General features: G+C 36.6%; 1 protein-coding gene across 1 annotated transcript; it reads left to right on the top strand.

Annotated features, from left to right (window-relative positions):
* Nucleotides 1-371: 371 nt before the first annotated feature.
* LOC132268170 (SNF1-related protein kinase regulatory subunit beta-1) lies at nt 372-21,004 on the top strand. The gene is made up of 4 exons (XM_059768948.1): nt 372-839; nt 15,771-15,943; nt 16,041-16,203; nt 20,469-21,004. The coding sequence occupies exons 1-4, from the start codon at nt 636-638 to the stop codon at nt 20,811-20,813; spliced, it is 885 nt and encodes a 294-aa protein (XP_059624931.1). The 5' UTR covers nt 372-635; the 3' UTR covers nt 20,814-21,004.
* Nucleotides 21,005-21,424: the final 420 nt, after the last annotated feature.

Below are 21,424 nucleotides of genomic sequence, written 5' to 3'. Positions count from 1 at the left end.
GAGATAAGGAGATAAAATTTGAAAGAACATTTGTGTCATTTAAAAAATAATAAGTATTTATTTATAAAATTAAAGTTAAAATTATTATTTTATTTAAAATTATAATACAAATTATAAAAGAATGGAGTATGAATATCACTTCTTTTAAAATATTGCGTGTAATTTTCTATTTTGAATTTAATTTTTAGATTTCATCCGAGTAGAATAGAGCAAATCCAGCGTGTCAGCCATAAATATAAATACTGTAAACCGGTTGGAGACAGTGGGCACGTGGTAATGTCAATATCCGTGTAAATAAATGGAAATTGCGTCTCACTTACACAACCTTATTCTTATCCATTTCTAATAAATAAATAACAAAAATACAACAAAACACGTCAACACACCATCACCACTCTGCCTGCCCACCTTCCCCACCTGCATTCTCCCTCTGTCCTCTTCTACTTTCTCTTCTGCGGTTACAGAAAGTATAGAAGAATAGAACAGAAGTTCAACTTTTTTTTGTTTTTGTTTTTCTCTCTCTTTCTAACCAGAAAAGAAAAGAAGAGAAAATTCATTCATTCATTCATTCGTAGATCGTCGATCGAAGTGGTCAGTTTGTGATTGCGAAAGCAAGACAGAGGGAGGGAGTGACGATGGGCAATGCAAACGGGAGAGAAGAGGAGGCCAATGATTCAAGATCCAATGTAGATGAATCCTCCGTCTCCTCCTCCTCCGGTGCTTTCCCGTATGCGCCAAACTCGCATCCTCCGGGCCGCGTCGGTTCTTTCGATTCAATGGCGAATACACCTCCTCAGAGCCCTGGACGCTCTCGATCTCCCCTCATGTTCGCTCCTCAGGTTTCTTTCCACACCTCTTCCTCTCTCTCTATCTCTCTCTCTCTCTATATATATATACATGTTCATTAAACACATTGAATTTTAGTTTGCTGTCATTGTCTCACTATAATATGTGGATGATTGATTATCAAGTTGGGTTTCAATTATATTTATCTCCTGTTTGCAATTTATTAAATTACTCATGTTGTCCATTTATCTATGGTCATCATTTGTTTTATAGAAAGAACCCACTCATATTAAGCCAAAAAGAAAGAAAATGGTCAGAGAAACAAAAGATTATGGAAAAATTAAAATTGGGATTGAAATAACTCTTTTACCCTTCTCTCTCCATATCTAATAGAATTTTTTGTTGGTCAGTGATGCTACTTTGCATATTCGTTTTTAGGCATTCAGCATTTTGAGTTTTAGGGACACCCATCAAGTGGATGAAAATTTTAATCGTCCGTATGGGTGGGTTTGTTATCCTCCCAAAAGTGGGAGGAGATGGAAGGATAGGGCTACCAAGTTTAATGAAACCTCTCTATTACTGATTTTGCCTTTATCTTTATAAAAGAAAATGAAAATACAGGGCATTTTTTTATTCTCTTGAACTTTTTTTTTTGTATCCAGATTGTCACTTTGGGTTTAATGGTGTTCAAGGCAATCTTTATATTTGTCCTACCACTTCTTATCTATATATTTGTCTTTTAAATGTGAAAGGGCATAGTGTTATATTTATTAGAATAGTTTCCTTTTCTTTTTTTGGACAAACATGATTAAGTGCCAAAGTCCTTTCCCATTAATAATCAAACACAGTGAGAGGTTAACACTATCCTTTCCTTTCTTTTCTTTTTACTCACAATTAATGTTACCCTCTCTTTTCTTTTCCCTCCCATGCCACAAAACATAGCCTTAAGGAAGGAGATAGGGATACGAGATTCTTTCAGACTGACTAATGCTCATCGAAGTAGTACTCATATAGTGAGGCTTCGTATTGAGGGTGCTCGGTTGAGTAACGAGAGGGATATTAGTAGAGAGGTTGCCTCCTTTTACCAAGCACTGTATTCGAAGAAGTATAACGGGAGACCAATGTTGGACACTTGACTTTTTGTAAGACAACTATCAATGACACTTGAATTTTTCTAAATTAACTTTTTAAGCTAGCCACAGCGCATTCATAACAGCTTTTACTATTCCTTGACATCTTCAGATTCTCATACGGTAATAACTAGTTAATATGTTTTGACTAGACACTTTTCAAGACACTATTGACTGCATCAGATACACACTTTTCAAGACACTATTTACTGCATTTCTATATATGCTTTCTCTGATTTCAATCCAAGTGTTTGACTCAGTGCCGATTTGGCATTGCTATTGTGATAGTGAAAGCGCTTTTATGAGTAGAGTCATTACAAAATTGTTATCGGTAAAAAAAACATATTAGGCATTTGGTGATACGTAGAATTGGATCGAGAATGGTAAGATTCTACCAAACTAGTAGAAAAATAATTTAAACTAACTTCTTAAACAATAATATCTCTAAAATATAGTAAGAGCAATTCCAAACCACAAAAAATATATAAAAGTACTACTCCAAATATAGTTACATACATCTTGGGATAAATTCGTACATATATCTAAGAGAATGTAGCTCAAATGGTAGAGCTCTCATGACAACCATGCAACGTCAATTCAATTAAGAATTACGAGAGACAGGACTAACTTACAATATATGGTAGGTTTTAGGTCCAAGAGGAATTGACCAAGGTTCGTTAAAAAGTAAATCCAAAATAATAATAATAATAATTAACAAATAACTAACATTAATTGTATAAAAATTTGGGGATAGACGCCCCCGTTTTTGTCTATAAAAAATATCTTCATTGTATTAAAGGAATGAATGAACAAATATTTATTATATGAACATTCAATGCTGAACTAATAGTAAATAGTTTAATACAAGTAACAACTTACTAGATCAAAACTAAAGAAAATTAAAACCAAGAAATCAACAGAAGATAGAAACAGAACAAAAAGCCTCTAATCCCCTATATTCACTAAAAAATCACAATCAACCATGCATATCAAAACTCCAAAAATTCGAACTCCCAAAAAAGAAAAAGAAAAATAACACTGATTCTATGATTCTACCGATCCTACCAGCGATTTTATGTGCGCTTCAGATTGATTTGGGGTGTTGGAATTGTAGAATCGTGTGATTCTACGATCTAGACTCACGATTTTAGCAACCTTGGTTTGGTAATGATGCTTTTTAAAGCACTTTTATTACTACTTTTACTATATTACCTGATTTTAAAATTCCTTATATTTAAAGGCCTTTGAAGAATGCCTTTTAAAGGAAGAAATTTCGAAGAAAAAAAGTTGTTTGGTGGATTCAAGTCTTGAAATTCTTTCCGTAGTTTTAACTTTTAAGTTGACAATTTTATCCTTAATAACTACCCTCAAAATTTTCCAGAAAGGATACAAACCTGCCCGTAGTTGAATTGGCATATAACAAGAATAAAGAAAATGTAAAAGTGGGAAAATATAATTAAAGTGATGAAGCAAATATCACAGATGATAGAGTTTATGTTCATACTTCCATTGTTGTCGGGCTCATCAATTATTGAAGATGAATAAGATCTCTCCACTTTAAAAAATTTTTTTACTATCAAAATTCTTCTGGTCACCGGCAGAAACGTCTTTATGTGACTAAGGAAAACAATGAGATGCCATTACTAGCATCTGTGCCCCAATTCAAAAAGAGAGAAAAACAGGTGAAAGGAGAGATTAGGGATTTCAAGCGTAGATCTTGAGAATTAAAAGCTTAAGGTTAACTTGCTCTTAAAAATTAGAATTGCCACCTATTTAGAATTCTTAGAGAACTAATTTTAATAGAAAAAATACTTAAGTATTGGAATTTGGATGAGAGTAGAACTGTAGAAGATTATCACGATCAATCTCTCATCATTCTTGCTTATCTATAGAGCACAACATCGGTTAGCTTCACGAAATAAAAGGGGGCGTATTTGTCTATAAACTTTGTTACTTGAAATGAGACTGCTTCCCGACGAATGAGTTCCAAAAGCAAGTATTTCAAGCTTCGTTTGAATGGACTTCTTAGGACTTCCACTTTTGTTAGAATTCCTTTTTTCTTGTTTCACCAAGCATCAACATTTTTTTGAAAAGGACTTTTTGGAATTGGAAGCCCATTTGAAGCCTCTAGGAAGCTCCCCCAAACAGGAACTAATTATTGTGAAATTTCATTGGCTTCAATAATCATATGAATATCAAGTTGATTTAAATTTTTTCTTTATTATCACATTTTTTGCTTATTATATATAGTATTGGTATTTCACACAAGAAAACCAAATAATTTAAACATATTTAATACTGATTAATTTGTATTTGATATAAGATTTTTTAATGATAGAATACATAGAATGGTAAAAATGGCGGTGATGCAAAGTGATCGATGACAGAGTCCTAGACTAAACAAGTTTATTTACATGACCATTAGAATACAAGCAATAAACTTTTATTAAGAAAAAATAAAGAGGGATTAGATTGTCCAAAAAAAAGTTCCCTAAAATATGTCATTGATCACTTTGCATCCTCTAATACCGATTTTGCCCTTATTTAATGAAACTTCTCTAATGCCGATTTTGCGCTTTTTTTTATAAAAGAAAATCAAAATACCAGACATGTTTTTAATCTCTTTTAACCTTTTCTTTGTGTCCAGATTGTCACTTTGGCTTAAATGATGCTCACCACTTCCTACCTATATATTTGTCTTACCACTTCTTACCTATATATTTGTCCCTTAAATGTGAAAGGGTATAGTGGTAATTTTTTTTTTTTTTTTAAAGTAAATATGTATTAGAAAGTGTTCAAGAGGGGAACGCATCCCGAAAACTACACAACGGCCAAAGCCAAAAAGGGGCCGGAAGAGCCCAAGTAACCCAAACAAATCAACTATCTCCTTTATAAAATGTACCTCTCCCCATAACCCAACAAAAAAGGTATAGTTGTAAATTTATTATAATAGTTTCCTTTTCTTTCTACACAAACATGATTAAGTGCCAAGTCCTTTCTTTCCCCCATTAATAACCAATCACAATGAGAGGTTAACACCATCCTTTCCTTTCTTTTAATTTTAATTTAAAAAAAAAAAAAAAAAATTTAATTTAATTTTTATTATTATTATTTTTTTTATAAGTAAAAATATATTAGAGAGCGTTCAAAAGGGGAATGCATCCCGAGAGCTATACAATGGCCAAATCCAAAGAGAAGGTCCTAAGGACTCGAGGAACCCAAAAATTCAATGATTTCCTCTATAAATATACAATTTATCCCCATCACCCAACTAAAAAAGAGAACCAATAATAACATATTTCAAAGCCCAAATGGAAGATTCCTCCCCTTCGAAAGATCTTCTATTCCGCTCTTCCAAATACACCACCAAACGCAAAGAGGGGTCGCCCTCCAAATGTCACGGGCATGGGCTCTAATGCTGCTACCCCTGCACACATCAATCAACTCCTTCACAGATCGAGGCATAATTTGGACGCTGAACAAACCAAAGAAAAGCAACCAACAATCGCGAGCCACAAGGCAATGCAAAAGAAGGTGATCCATGAACTCTTTATCCTTTTTACATAGACAGCACCAATTGACTGTAATTTGTCTTCTCTTTCTAAGATTGTCCATAGTTAAAATCTTGCCCTAAACTGTTGTCCACACAAAAAAAGCCACTGTGAGAGGAGCCTTAGATTGCCACATCGTCTTCTACGGGAAGATTGAACCATGAACCCGGAAAGACGGAGGAACAAGGAATGGACCTCGAATCTCTCCTGAGGAGAAGGCACCCATAATAAGGAATCAGAGCCTATACCATCCACCTTCTGACTATACAAAAGATCTAGCAAGCCAGAAACATTGTCTAACTCCTAGTCTTGAAACGATTTCTCGAAAATGCACGCCCCACGAAAACCTACCTCTATCAAGCCCATAATAGTTGGCCACTATGGCATGTATATCCACGACAATCGTAAAAAGTCCGTGAAACAGACAAGAAAGCGGGCAAACCTGCACCATAAATCCTCCCAGAACTGGACATCCCTGCCCCCCCAAGCTCTGAATCTAATGTGCTTAGAAAGCTCATCCTAGCCCATTCTGAATAGACTTCCACACTCCAACACCAGCAGCAAGTCTAACTGGACCAGAGGACCACCCGCTTGTCTCCTCCCCAAAGTGGCACAAAATCACCCTCCTCCAAAGATGATGTTGTTTGCTACTGAATCTCCACAACCACTTCCCAAGAAAAGCCCTGTTGAAAGGGACCAATCTCCTAATGCCAAGACCACCTAACTGACATGGTCCCAACGGACAAGATGATCCTTGAACTCCTCTCCCCGACCACCCCACATGATATTCCGTTGAAAAGTCTCAATCCTTCCAGCAACGAACGAGGGAATCTGTAAGAGAGAAAGAAAGTAAGCTGGAAGGTTCGACAACGTACTCTTTGTGAGAGTAACCTTCCCGCCCTTTGAAAGATATTGCTTCTTCCACCCATCCAACTCATTCAAACCGTTCAATCATTGAATCCCAACCTCCCACCCACCTTGACGGAGCTCCCAAAGGCAAAAACAGATAAGAAATGAGGAAGGATCCCGTCCCACACCCAAGAATCGCAGTAAGAGAGGCAACATCTTGAACCTCCCCCACAGGGACAAGCACACTCTTACCCACATTAACTTTCAGACCTGAGATTGCTTGAAAGCAAACCAAAACACACTTCAGATATCTATGCTGGGACACATCCGCATCACAGAAAACCAGGGTATCATCAGCAAACAACAAATGAGAAATCTCCATATGCTAGGAAGAGTCTGAACCCACCCTGAAACCCTTGATAAATCCCAAATCCACTGCACCCATCATTAACCTATTAAGGGCCTCCATAACAATAATGAACAGGAAAGGAGAAAGGGAGTCCCCCTGTGTCAAGCCTTGAGAGCTGCCAAAAAAAGGGGAAGGAGACCTAATCACTAACACAGAAAATCTGACAGGATATACAAGCCTTAATCCATCTCCTCCACTTCTTCCCAAAACCCAACATCCCTAACAGATACAACAGGAAGCTCCAGGTATCCAACTTGCACAAAACTCCAGGAACATCACTAATCAACCTAGAATCCACACATTCGCCGGCAATAAGAGCGGAGTCAAGAATCTGCCTGCCACCAACAAAAGCATTATGGGACTCTGAAATGACACCATCCAAAACTTTTCTCAACCTCAATGCATACACCCCAACAAACTTATTGGTCTAAAATCCTTAACATCGGAAGTTCCACCCTTCGTAGGAATAAGGGCAATGAAAGATGCGTTCAGTGACTTTTTGGACCTCCCGTTAGAATGAAACTCATTGAAAGTACCCATCACCTCATTTCTCACTACACCCCAGCTTTCCTGCAAGAACCTCATACTAAAACCATTCGGACTCGGAGCCTTGTCTCCATTACAACTCTTCAATGCCTTTAGCACTTCCTCTTCAAAAAAAGGAATCTCGAGCCCGTCCCTATCCAATGCTGAAATAGAGTCAAAATGAAGGCCATCAAGGCGGGGTCTCCAACCTAAAGGCTCCGAGTAGAGCCTCTGATAATATGAAACAATCCCCCTACACACCTTCTCCTCCCTACACAACTCCGACCCATCCACTCGTATCCTCCCGATGTGATTACCCCTCCTATGTGCATTAGCAAGCCTATGAAAGAACTTCGTATTACGGTCTCCCTCCTTAAGCCACTAAGCCCGAGATTTCTGACGCCACGAAATGTCCTCCAAAACAGCAATATATGCAATTTCTGCCTAGCAAACTCCTCCCTAACATGCCGAGTCTCCACAATGCCATCCACCCCTTCCAGCCGATCAATCTTAGTAATATCAGCGAGAGCCCTATTCTTCCTCCACTCCAAATTCCTGAACAACTCCTTATTCCATCTTTTCAGCTCTGCGTTCAAGAGGCAGAGCTTCCCTGCCAAAACGAAACTCGAAGTACCCACCACCGTGGCCTCCTCCCACCACAGCCGGACTTTTCGCTTAAAATGAGCCACGTATTCTCGAATCTGAAAGGAGTACTGTGATATCTCAATCCCCTACAATCCAAGACCAACGGAATATGATCAGATGTCACCCTAGCGAAAGCCTCCTGAACAACATCCAGAAATTTCTCCTTCCAATCCCCAGAGATCAGAAATCTGTCTAGTCGGGAGAGAGTGGGCGAGTCCCTACAGCTGGACCAAGTAAAGGCAGCACCCTCCGACGGTAAGTCAAAAAGATGATGTCCATTGATTAACTCCGAGAATTGCATCATAACTAATGTTTTCTTTTCTTTTCTTTTCCCTCCCGTTATACAAAACATAGCCTTAAGGAAGGATATAGGGATACAAGATTATTTCACAGACTGACTGACTAATGCTAATCGAAGGAGTAATCATATATTGAGGCTTCGTATTGTGGGTACTCTGTTGAGTAAAGAAAAGGATATTAGTAGAGAGGTTACCTCCTTTTACCAACAGCTGTATCAGAGGGAAGTCAACTATTCATTACACTTTACTCTTTATAAGACAACTATTAATTACACTTGACTTTTTTCTAAACTGACTTTTAAGCTAGGTACAAAGCATTAGTAACAGCTTTTACGATTCCATGACATCTTCAGGTTGACATACAATAATTACTAGTTAATAAATTTTGACTAAACCTTTTCAAGACACTACTGACTGCATCAATCTACACACTTTTCAAGACACTATTGACTGCATCAATGTGTCCGTGCTTTCTCCACATTCAATCCAAGTGTTTGACATGGTGCATTAGGTGCAACCTTGCAAGTTGTGTTTACCCATTCTTTGCCTCTTTTGACAGCTCCTTATTCTATTTCCTACCTGCCAAAAGCTTTGCAAATGAAATGTAGTTTTTTCATCCTTCAAAAGTCTCGAGTTCATAACTTATAAAAAAAACTAAAAAAAAGGCTTGAGTTCATTGTAACCGTCTCTCTATATGTTTTCTTTCCTATTTCTTTTTTAAAATTGAAATTTTATGTATGTTATTTCTGGTTAAATGAAATAATTGAAGGTCCAAATTATATTTTCTGAGGTTTTGTTTCCTTCCCTGATAATGTGAAAGTAAGTGAAGAAGAATGAAATAGATTCCAAAAGTATACTTCTGTGGGAGAGAATTTCTTTGATTTTCTATTGTTCGGAGACTTGACAAGAAAGTAAAACTGAGGTTGTAGTGAACTTACTACAGTTTGCAACACGTAACATCTAAAAACCATCAGGATTTATTTATGAAAAAAAAAAATCAGTTGTTGGATTAGCCACGGGCCAAAGTAAAGGTGGGATTTGAAGAGTTAATGATCCAAAAGGTACAAGGTGGAATGGAAAAAGTGGCCCGATGGTGGTGAATTTAATTCCAATTCCAACGACAAACCCATTCATAAATGTCCAAACTTCATCCTGTAAGGGGGTAGGAGGATGGCTCAATCAGATCTATTTCCATAGAAGAATGAAAAAGATTCCAAAAACATATTTGTGGGAGAATTTTTTTATTTTTGATTTTCTATTGTTCAGGAGACTTGACAAGAAAGTAAAAGAGAGGTTGTTATGATCTTTACTACAATTTGCAATGTATAGCATCTAAAAACCATCAGGTTTTGGATTAGCCATGGGCCAAGGTAAAGGTGAAATTTTAGGAGTTAACAATCCAAAAGGTACAAGGTGGAATGTAAAATGTGTCACGACTCATGATCATGGTGAATTGAATTCCAATGACAAGCCCAATCATAAATATCCATACTTCATTCTGTAAGGGGTTTGTTGATGGCTCAATCAGAACAATTTCCATACAATTTTATAATGTTTTATTTTAAAAGTATGTGAAAGTGTAATTGTTTTATTGTCTAAATAGAATTTTAATAAATTCTCTTTGCAAGTTGCTTCTGGTTAGTGAAATAATTGATGGATCAGTTTTTTTTTTTTCGATAACCGGGGTGTCCGGGGCTTTGCCCCGACTAATCCACAGGACTTGTGCAAGCTCCCCCACCAACACACACACACACACACACACACACAGAGATTGGGTAAAGCTCGGACTGTGTCCTGTTTGCACCTAGGTCGAATCGATCCTAAGACCTGATGAGACATTGGGGCCCAAAGTCTTTTCTAACTAGGCCAACCCCTTGGGTTTGATGAATCAGCTTTGTTTCTTAATAGGTTATTATTTATTAAGAGATATCTTGTAGGTTCTTAATAGTTACTGGCCAGCATGATTAAATTAGGATATTTTAATATTTAAAGAACACTTATAATTTGGATAATTTATGACTTGATTATCATTTAAGCTCCCAAGGTCAGATTAATTTTTGACAACTTGATTGTTTCTGACTTTATGATTTTTATATTGTTAAATAACTACACACCAAAAAAGGATGAAATAACTAGGCCGGTTGTTGTTTGATTACTGTTATAATTATTTTGATTATGATTATTATTGTGTTTTTTAGGTAGAAGCCATACTCATTCCTCTCTTATGAGAAACAACCTCCAACAAAAAAAATTCACATACCCCTTTTTCTCCTGGTATAGAATTTCCCATAAAGTGACTAGTCTTTTTTACTTGGGAGTTGCAAATTTCAAGCAATTATCAAAATTTTGTTTTGCATTTGACGAGATTCTTGAGAACGAAAATTCCTGAGTGCCAGAGGGCACTGTTGTTCTACTAAAACATAGGAGTTCTAATTCCCACCTCAGTGATTAGGAATTTCATTTACTGTGAATCACACAATTTTGTGAGGATCATTGATCACATGTCCAAGTTTGTTTTTAGTTTGAACAGTACTTTGTATGTTATACGTATATATATATATATATATATATATATATATATATATATATATATATTTCAGAAAGTTACATTAGCTTTGACTGCATAAACATGTTTTGTTTATATATATATATATATATATATATATATATATATATATAAATTTTAGAAAATTATATTAACTTTGATTAGAATAACAGTGACTGCAACACTTAAAGGAATTTTGGCTTTCTAAAAGATTAAGTTGGTGAATAAAAATTGTAACAAACTGGTACAAACTGGTTGGATTCGTTAAATTGGTGTTATGGCTGTTAGTTGCAGTTAAAACTGTTGGTTCGTGTTTTAAGAAATACAAGTAGTAGTACTTAAGTTGATTCAATCCAAGCGTTCTATGTGGTTTACACTACAATTAACCACTAATTTACATCTTCTTTGTTAACTAGAATAACCATTCATATTTATATTAATATGAACTCTAGGGAGGGAGATGGAGAGGGCAGTCTAGGGTCAATAATGGGAGGTTGACTTGGGATGTGCAGTTCCGTAGAGAGTTCCACGATTGGGAACTTTTGGAGGTTACAGACTTCCTAGCCTTAATTTATTGCCAGGTGGAGTTCAGGGTGGGCATGGACGAGATGGTGTGGGTGGGTACCACGAAAAGGGTGTTTGAGGTTAGGTCTTTCTACTACAGTATCGGGAGCTTCCTGGCCCCGCTTTCCCTTGACAAGCTATTTGGAGGACGAAAGCTCCCCTAAAGGTGGCTTTCATCTCGTGGACTCCTCCTCTGGGGAGTATCTTTAATCTCGACAATCTTTAAAGGAGACGTCAAATTGTGTTTAACTGGTGCTGCATGTGTAAGAAGTTGGGTGAATCTGTGAACCTTTCTCCTTCATTGCTCGGTGGCGAGGGATGTTTGGTTTATGTTTTTGTCTGCTTTTGGTCTTCTATGGGTTTTCTAGAATCCACAGTGGACATGTTAGAGACTTGGAAAGGGTGTACAATAGAGAGCTGAGTCAGAGATGCTTGGAGGGCTACTCCCTTTGTATTTGGTGGGGTTTGTGGCGCTAGAGGAATAGGATATCCTTTGAGGGAGAGGAGTCTCCTATTTGGTCTCTTAAATACAATATTTTATCTTCTTTATTCTTTTGGGTCACTGGGCGGGATAGTAATTCTATGAATTGTCTTTTGGATTTTGTTGATAGCTTAAAGTTATAGTGTCATTCTGGACGGCCTCTGTTTCCTTTTGGACCGCTCCCCTTTTGAGCTCCTTTAATCAAATCGTACTTATCAAAAAAAAAAATATATATATTTATATTAATTTAGTTATAAAAACAAAGTATTCGAACAAGGGAGGCGATATTCACACCCCCCTTTTGTATGACTACACTCCAATCATAAAGAAAATGACAACTCTAACCCTAACTTTACATATTAATAATTATTTTTTCTTCAAATACTATAGCTACCCGTTTTAGTTAAGGTATGATCTTTTCGTCTTCCCTTTTTCCCCAATTAACGTTTTTGGTATCTTCCATTTTTTTTTTTTTTTTGTTAGTCCCTCCTTTTCTCTTGCTTCCAACCTCTCTCTCAACTCCTCTACTTTGTGTTAACCTTCCCTTCTCTCTCTCATTAGGTGTTTGATAATGAACTTTTTAAGTAACAATGAAAGATCTCACAAATGAAGAAATAAGAGAGTTGAATGAATTAATTGATCTTGTTAGCATGGGAAACATTGAATAACTATTAAAACATCATGAGCCATTGAATTCCTTTGATGCTAATGGTGATGGGAATGATAATTTTTTCTTCTTCTATTTTTTTTTATTTTAATTTTTTTTTTCCTGTTTTATACTTTGAGTTCCGTTTGGAATTTTTTTTCTTTTCTGATGTGATGTTTAAGAATTAACTTGGCTGGTGATGGGAATGGTATTTTTTTTTTCTTTTCTATTTTATGCTTTGAGTTTAGTTTGGATTCCATATTCACATGGGCGCTTTGAGGTTCGGTCATTTTATCGTTGTTTGGTGGATGCTCTTGGATTATCATTTCCATGGAGGGCCGTTTGGCGAACAAAAGCGCCTCTCAGAGTAGCTTTTTTTATATGGACATCTCTGTTTTGGGAAAGATCTTGACCCAAGACAACCTACAAAGAAGAAGACAGATCGTAGTGAATTGGTGTTGCATGTGCAAAAATGGCAAGGAAACGGTTGATCATCTTCTTTTAAATTGCCTAGTGGCCCGAGATTGCTGGCTTATGTTTTTGGGTTTGTTTGGGATTCATTGGGTTATGCCTCGGTCTACCAGAGGCTTGGAGAGGCTGTATAGTGGGGGCCTAAGCTCGTGACTCTCACTCCTTTGTGTCTATTTGTTGGGTTCTAGGAAGAAATTGTAAATCCTTGGATGAGCTTGTAGAGTTTTTGGATCTGATGAGGGTTTAGAGGCCCTATTTGGCCTTCTTTTGTTTTCGAAGGACGCGTTCCCCTTTTGAACGCCTTTTTATAAATTTTCAGTTATTAATTTATTTATTTGTAGTCTTAATAACTTTGCTGTAGCCAAAACTTGAATTATAATGCAACAAGTCAATGAGACGAAAATAGCAGGTACAAAAATGGTCTTAATTCTTCAGAATTCTAGGTATCTAAACTTTGAACTCCTTGGAGTAAACAATCTCAAGAAATCATGTTATATTTGTTACACACAGATTGTATGTGTCTCGTCATGTAGTGTTCCTCGAGCACATTCCTTTCTTCATTGTTCATACTATTTCTAACACTTTGAGTAAGTCTGATCTTCTTTACATTGATCCCTTTTCTGATGACATTTCCAGTACTCTTCTAGATGCTCCGTCTTCCTCTGTTCCCTTTTCTGACGACATTTCCAGTACTCTTCTAGATGTTTCTCCTTCCTTTGTTCCTACATCCACTTTTGTTGTCCCTCCTCCTATTATTTACACTTACAATCGTAGGAATACAACTATTTCTTATGCAGGTACATTTCCACCTCTCTCGGCTGGTTCTTCATTGGATTCTGATAATGTGGATGTTGTACAGTATAGTATGAGCTGTCACACATGTATTATTAGCTGTCACACTCACATGTGCACAGCTAGATTACATTGTATACTAGGATTTACTAGATTTTTATGCATTCTGTAGCCGCCTTCACCTACCCCTCATTACTATGTGTAGCATTACTATGTATAGGGTTTGCTTGTTTTCCACTTACTTACTCCTGTAGCTTATCCTATATAAACCCCATTGTATCATTAACTCAATAATATATACGTTTTCATATATTCTCTCTTTCAACGGTGGATATTGCACCTCACCGCTATCCTTTGCGAGTTTAGAAATGTTTTGGCCATTTGGTTTTTCTAATTCTTGTTATTTTGCTAATTTCTGCCCCATTTTGGCATCTATTCATTCGCTTTCTGAACCTATCTCCTATAAGGAGGCTGTTCTTGATCCTCATTGGCATCAAGCTATAGAGGAGCTTTTTTCTTTGCTTAAAATTGGTACATGGGGTTTGGTACACGAATAATATGAAGTTTTAGTGTCGCCATGGACGACTCCTTCCCTTCGAACATTCTGCTATTCCTCTCATTCCAAATGCACCACCAAACGCAATGTGGAATTGTCCTCCAATAGTCGCGTACGCTGCTCCTCACGTAGCATCCCCTCCACGCGTTAATTAGACCCTTAGAAGATCGAGGCATTACCCAAAGCATACCAAATATGCCAAATATAAGATTCCAACAGTCGTACGCCACGGGACAATGCAGGAGGATATGATCCGCAGACTCACCATCTCGTTTGCAAAGGCAGCACCAATTAACAATAGTGTTGCCTCTCTTCCTCAAGTTGTGAAGCGTTAAAATCTTGCCCCATACGACAGTCCATACAGAGAATGCCACTCTAAGCGGAGCCTTAAAGCACCATATGGTCTTCCATGGAAAATCAAGGCCAACAAAGTTGGATAGGCATAGAAACATGGACCGGACATCGAATCTACCATGGGTAGAGGGGACCCACAAAAGATCACCATTACCTCTGCTAATTGCCTCTTGTTGATACAACATATCTAGAAGAACACATACCTCATCCATCTCCCAATCTTGAAAAGAATGCCTAAAATGCACGTCCCACCTAATCCCACTACTATCAAATCAAGAGTAAAGTACAAGAAGAAGAAGAAAAAGAGAAGAAAGAGGAGTAGAGAAAAAGAGAGAGATGGGGAAAGAGAGAAAAAATGAAAATAATATTTTCATCCTTCCACCACGTTCTGTTTATTCTAACAAGTTTCAAAAATTACACACAAGCACCCAACATTATATAAGTAATACTCCCTCCGTCCCAAAATAGGTGTCCACATTGGTATCTGTTTGTGAGTCACATATACCAATGTGGACATGTATTACACATGTAGTTGGTTGTTAAGTCTAATGGTTCCATACAGCGATATAAGCCTTCTTTGGTTGCAAGGGGATTCACATAAGAGTATGATATTGATTATGATTGAGACTTTTGCTCCTGTTGCTAATATGACAACTTTTCGCACATTGATTGCTGTCGCAACAGTTTGTGAATGGGACCTTTCACAGATGGATGCTAAAAATGCCTTCCTAAATGGGCATTTGGCTTAGGAAGTTTATATTCAACTCTTTTTCTTTGTTTTACTTCAGCTAGTCGCATTATTCTCCTCTTATATGTTGATGACATGACTCTTGACGGGTGATGACACAACTGGCATTACACTTTTGAAGTCACAATTTTAGCAACAATTTGAAATAAAGGATCTTGGTTCACTTCTCTACTTTATTGGCATTGAAGTAGCCTCTCCTCTTAAGGAAATTGATGTTTGTCTATCATTCTGCTGTTTCACTGATGTCAATATTATCTTGTATGACTTGGATGAATTTTACATTAATGATAGCTGCAGCAACCTTGTAAAAATTCTTGCATTATTGCAGTCCTAATAATACTAAATTAAAAGCTGTAGTCCCAAATTGTTAGCTTTCCAAAATGCAGCAGACAAACCTGATATCTTTTGTGCATGTGTAGGTTCCGGTAGCTCCTTTGCAAAGGGGTGATGGTCCTCCATCTTTCAATCAAATGTGGCAGAATGAATCCCATGGTGCTGTTGATCTTTCTCCTGAGCGAATACCTACTTTGATAACATGGAACTATGGTGGGAATGACGTAGCTGTTGAAGGCTCTTGGGACAACTGGACAAGGTAAGTTCTACCCGTCTTCATTTAATTGATTTTAGCAAAAGTCAAGATTCCATTATATAGAAAATTAATACAGTTAATTGATGTCTTCTACTTGCAGGAAGGCACTGCAAAAATCAGGTAAGGATTACTCCATTCTTTTGGTACTGCCATTGGGCATATACCATTACAAGTTCATCGTGGATGGTGAATGGAGATATATTCCAGATCTTCCTTTCGTTGCTGATGAAATGGGCCGTGTTTGTAACCTTCTTGATGTCCATGTAAGTGTAATTATCACCTTGCAACCCATCCAAAATATGCTGTAAAATGGATTACAGGCATGAAACATCAGGCATAAGGCACTCTAGTTGATACGTATTAGGAGCTTGCATGGATATGTAGAGAAATTTTTGCTTTAAAGACAGATGAGTTACTGCTATTTTGAAATATGTAATTTCCTAAATCTGAAGCATCTGCTCTGTAGAATAACATTCTTGTATTTCATAGTTTTCCCTTTTATTTTCTAATGCTATGTTTGGTTGGAGGGATGGATGAGAGGGAGGATACATCCCTCCTTCCTTTGTAATTTTCTATCCGCCCAAAACTGGGGGGAAGAGGAGAGAGAAAATAAGATAATAACCAACAAGTCTTTAATATCTATTTTTAACCTTATTGTTGCATAATTTTGAATGGATATTTTTTTTATAATTTCATATAATGAGGGTATATTAGTAAAAACAATATAAAAAACTCTCTTTCCTTCCTTCCAACCAAACAAAAAAAATATGTCACCACATCCATCCCTTCTACTATCTATTCCATCCAGCCAAACAAAAAATGAGGGAGACACCTTCCCTTCCCTAGGGATGCCTCATCCATCCCTTCCCCTTTCCCTTCCATCCACTTTTCTATCCCTCCAACCAAACAAATCATAAGTCTTTGTTGAAAATCAGTTTTGTGGCTGGATTGCTGGTACATTTAGGTTCACCTATGAATGCATATTCCTATGGGCTTTCCCACAACTGAGATAAGAGAATAACAGACAAATTAAAGGAAAATCTAATCGAACAATTATTGGTCAGCTATTTTATAATGACCAAAGAATCCCAGCAGTGGACATGTGGAGTCGCACCTATTTGTGACAAGATAAGGGAAAATAGACTTTGGTGGTATGGACATATCCAAAGAGGATCTATAGATGCTGTCCAGTCAGGAGTAGAGGCAAAGAGCGTGACCAGAGTTAACATGGAATGAAATGATTTAAAAAAAGTTAAATATTATAGGAGAGATGGCTTGTAATATAAAAGATTGAAAAAGAGAATTCATGTGGCCGAGCCCATTCATATAGGATTAAGGCATGAATGATGTAGATGATAATGATATCCCTTTGTGACTCCTTTCTTTTCAAAGGCCCTCAAGTACCTTATAAGAGGTTTTTCCTAAATCAATATAACCGTATGAAGATCTTTCTTTCTCCATATATCTTTGCATTGTTTCCTTAATAAAATCTATGAAGTCCTCCAAAGATTTAAAATGCCATCCTTTAACCCAAAATAATAAAGAACTTAAACTGGAATGTCGGGTGTAAAGCCCACCCAAAAAAAGCCACTGTAAGTGGGCTTTTGTGTGTCAAATTGCTTTCTAAGAAAAAATAGGTCTCGCAAGCAACCAATCTTTGATAGAAGGAACGCATCTCAAATCTCCCATGGCTAGAAGCCACCCAACTCCACTCATCAAGCCCCTCCCCAACCACATTTCTTGATAAGTAAATAGTCTCCATCACTGACTTCTCGGATATAAATTCAAATTGATTTACTGACATCATCTCTATCATAATGCAATAATTCTTTAATGTTGTATTAGCTTGCTTCTTTTGCTTTTACTGTTGTACAACACTTTCTCCTCTGTCTTTCGATCTGCCATCTTCCTTACCAAATTTCATAGGCTTTTCTTGCATAAATTGATGTGAAATTAAGGTATTCAAAATTCCCATCACAAATCTGTAGGAGTTTTGGATCTAGAGCTCTAAGAAAGAAGATGGAGTAGGAAGAGTAAGCAGAGAGATATTTTAATAGGATCCTAAATAGAATCTATCCGTGGGTTCCAAATATCTCCCTTTGTTATCTGGAATCCATCCACATCGTTGTTAATTTATATCCACATATGTGGATTCCAAATAATTCTAAATTTAAGGTACACTGATCGATTATTGAACTCAGATCCAGTCATTTCTACATTATCTATCCAAAATGAGTCTTATTCTTTACTTCAATGGCCATTGTCTTGATGCTGGTTTTGTCGATGGTACTAACCATGAAGACCTACAGTTTTGTGTAGATGTACTCCTGTACTCCAGTAATATACTTTGTGGGGACATCATTAATATATACAGATCCCCAGCACAGTGGCCTTTTTGTGAAGCTTAGTGGTTATGGATGGCGTTCACCACATGAATTCTCTTTTTCCATTTTTTTTTATTGTATACCATGTTCTCTTAAATTTAATTTCTTAAAATTCGTTTTAAATTACTTCCTCCCATGTAAGTTTTGGTTGGCGCCTTTGACGCTTACCTTCTAGCCAAACAACTCTTCCTCTTCTAACCGGTGCATCATCAAGTCTATGATGAATGCGACGATACCACCTAAGTCTACTTTTTCTAATTTTATTGTTTATAGGCACTGTACCAAGTGTTCCCCTCACCCGCATATTATCAATCTTTTCTTTTTTAGTTATTCTACTTATTCAAATCATCCAACATAGCATCCCCATTTTCACAATATGTATGCGTTGTTCTTGTGTCTTTTTCTATGCCCAGAACTCCACTCCATACAATATAGCTGGTCTAATAACTGTTCGATAGAATTTCCCTCCTAATTTATTTGGTATTCTTTTGTCACAAACTATACCACGCTTTTCTCAATTTTGACCCCTACTCCAATTCTACTCACTACATCACCATCTAATCATCTTTCTCCCCATCTCTTTGTAGTATTGATCCTAAGTAACAGAAATAATTATTTTGAGTAACTCTTTGATCCTCGATTGTAGTATCTATAATGTCATCATTTGTTAGTTTATCAAATTTACATTCTTTATATTCTGTTTTAGTTTACTAATTTTTAAGCCTTTTGCTTCTAAAGTCTTTCTCCATGTTTCTATTTTTGTTGCTAAAGCTTCCTAGAAGTATCTACTAGAACTATAGTCATGGTTGTATTCTTGAATTAAGAGAGGTAGAACAAGGAGAATTCCAAGTGGGAGGGGGCGAAGCATCCTTCAAGCCTCTGAATCATGCGCCTAAAGCACTAAAATCCTTATTTTCTAACCAAAGCAGATCAAAAGGCTTTAAAAAAAATATATATATGCTGTAGGATCTAAAACAGGGAATAAACCACTGAAATCACCTCTCTAAACAGACTACCACCATCAAAATTGTCATGTGAATTTCTAATTGCAAAATACTTCTTTTTATTTTTTTTATTTTTTTATTTTTTTTGAAGAACAAAAAAACAAAGAAAAGAAAAAAAAGATAAACTCCCACTGAATTAAATACTCCAAAAATCTTAATCCCAATCATAGACTTTCTAGATCAAAAATTTTATTTTATGTAGCATGGGTATTGTAACGAATTAGTATCATGTCAGGTATTGGATGCTATTATACCTGTGATAGTGCCCAAGGCTCACACCATTTTAAGTTTGGCTCTTCCATGGTAAATCTGTGTGGTAAATCTGTAGCCAATATCATCCATTGATTGATAGTTGCTTTATGAGAGCAAGAGAAATAATGCATTGAACTGCAACATTCATAGTGGTCTACCTAACAAATGCCACCATGCTGGCATTAGTAATGTGCTATACACATGCTCCTCACTTTCTCATATATACGTGTGCGTGTGTGTGTATACTTTTTGTAATAATGCATGTGCTTCTCATTGTACAATTGTCTGTCTACGCTTGGTTTCCTCAAGCCAGTCATCAATTCAAAGGAAGCAGGACTTGTGGAGTTTTGAATGAGCTGTAAAAGTTCAAATGATCTCAAACTAATGTTTTACCTGTTTTTCTATCAACTAGTAACTAACCAGGGTATGTATCGAACAATACAAACTTAAAACCAGACGTGTTAGCCTAATAAAATAGATTCCAAATGCTAAATGATATTTTTGAGAATGCTTCTTTTTTTTTTTTTTTTAGTTGAAGCTATTGTGTGTATGTACACAAGTATTCTATATTTTGTGCATGCAACAGTCTGCTCCAGACTAGCAGACCCAAATCCTGCTCGGCATGCTTGTTAACATTCTGTAAGACGTAATTTATACATTTTGTGTGTAGTTTTTTTATTAATACTTGCATAGACATATTAGTTCATATGAGATGTACATCTATTTACTACCTTTTCTGCATCAACTCTTAAAAGGAGAGTGAGGGAAATGGAAAAACTGTATGAGAACTTGTTTTTCTTAATGCTATTAGCTCCTTTTCTTTTCCTTTTCTTTTCTGTATATTTTATCTCAACATGCCCAAATTCTTAGATTCTGTGTCTTTTGCAGGATTATGTGCCAGAAAACCTCGAAAGTGTGGCGGAGTTTGAGGCCCCACCATCACCGGACTCCAGCTACGGTCAAACTTTCCCAGGGGATGAAGACTTTGCGAAGGATCCAGTGGTAGTTCCACCCCAGCTCCATCTAACTGTCCTAGGTATGGATAACTCCGATGAAGCTGCTGCTGCTGCTGCTCCTCCTCCTCCTCCTTCTTCAAAACCCCAACATGTTGTGCTAAATCATGTTTTCATAGAGAAAGGATGGGCATCTCAGTCTGTGGTTGCTCTGGGTTTGACTCATAGGTACCAGTCGAAGTATGTAACAGTTGTCCTCTATAAGCCGCTCAAAAGGTGAACCTTTTTTTTTTTCTTTAATTTTTTCTCTAATGCATTGTTAAAAACACTGTAAAGGATGAAAGATGTTTTCATAATTGCTTAGTGAAGGCACAGTTGTGAATAGAGCTGCTTTTAGGTTTTGGCTGTTTCTTCTGAATTTCAAGTATTTTGATGGCGGGAAATATTTGCCTTTTGTGTGTGTGTTTTCTAGTGTTATGTGTTGCCTTTTACAGTTTATCTTTTATTTTTAGATCAAGGTTATGAATTTGTTTGAACAGAAATGATTGAACTATATATATACATATACAAAATATGTGGAGAAATGTGACAAGGACCATCAAGCTTTGAAAGATGATTCCCTTCCCTGTCTATAGGTGGGAGGACTATATCTAATGGGCTGCTGTTGCTTTCAAAGGGAATTCTTTGTTCAGCTATTTATATTTTAGTATTTGTTTATTTATTTATGATAAAAACAACATAGGGAATTGAAGAATTGCTGATGTTCTTGAAAACATTTTCCCAAAAAAATAATCTCAGGGCAAATCTTACCACCAGACGTATTGTTTTGAGTTAAGATGCTTTTAACAAACTTTTGTCAAGGTTCCAAAATTACACAAATTTACAAACCAA

The sequence above is a fragment of the Cornus florida genome, unplaced genomic scaffold (genome assembly GCF_030987335.1).
Source record: "Cornus florida cultivar Cherokee Brave unplaced genomic scaffold, ASM3098733v1 CherokeeBrave_3.0.0_Hap2_Chr08, whole genome shotgun sequence".
Taxonomy (NCBI): Eukaryota; Viridiplantae; Streptophyta; class Magnoliopsida; order Cornales; family Cornaceae; genus Cornus; species Cornus florida.
Note: the sequence above shows the minus strand (reverse complement) of the source record. Positions and strands in the feature narration are given on the sequence as shown.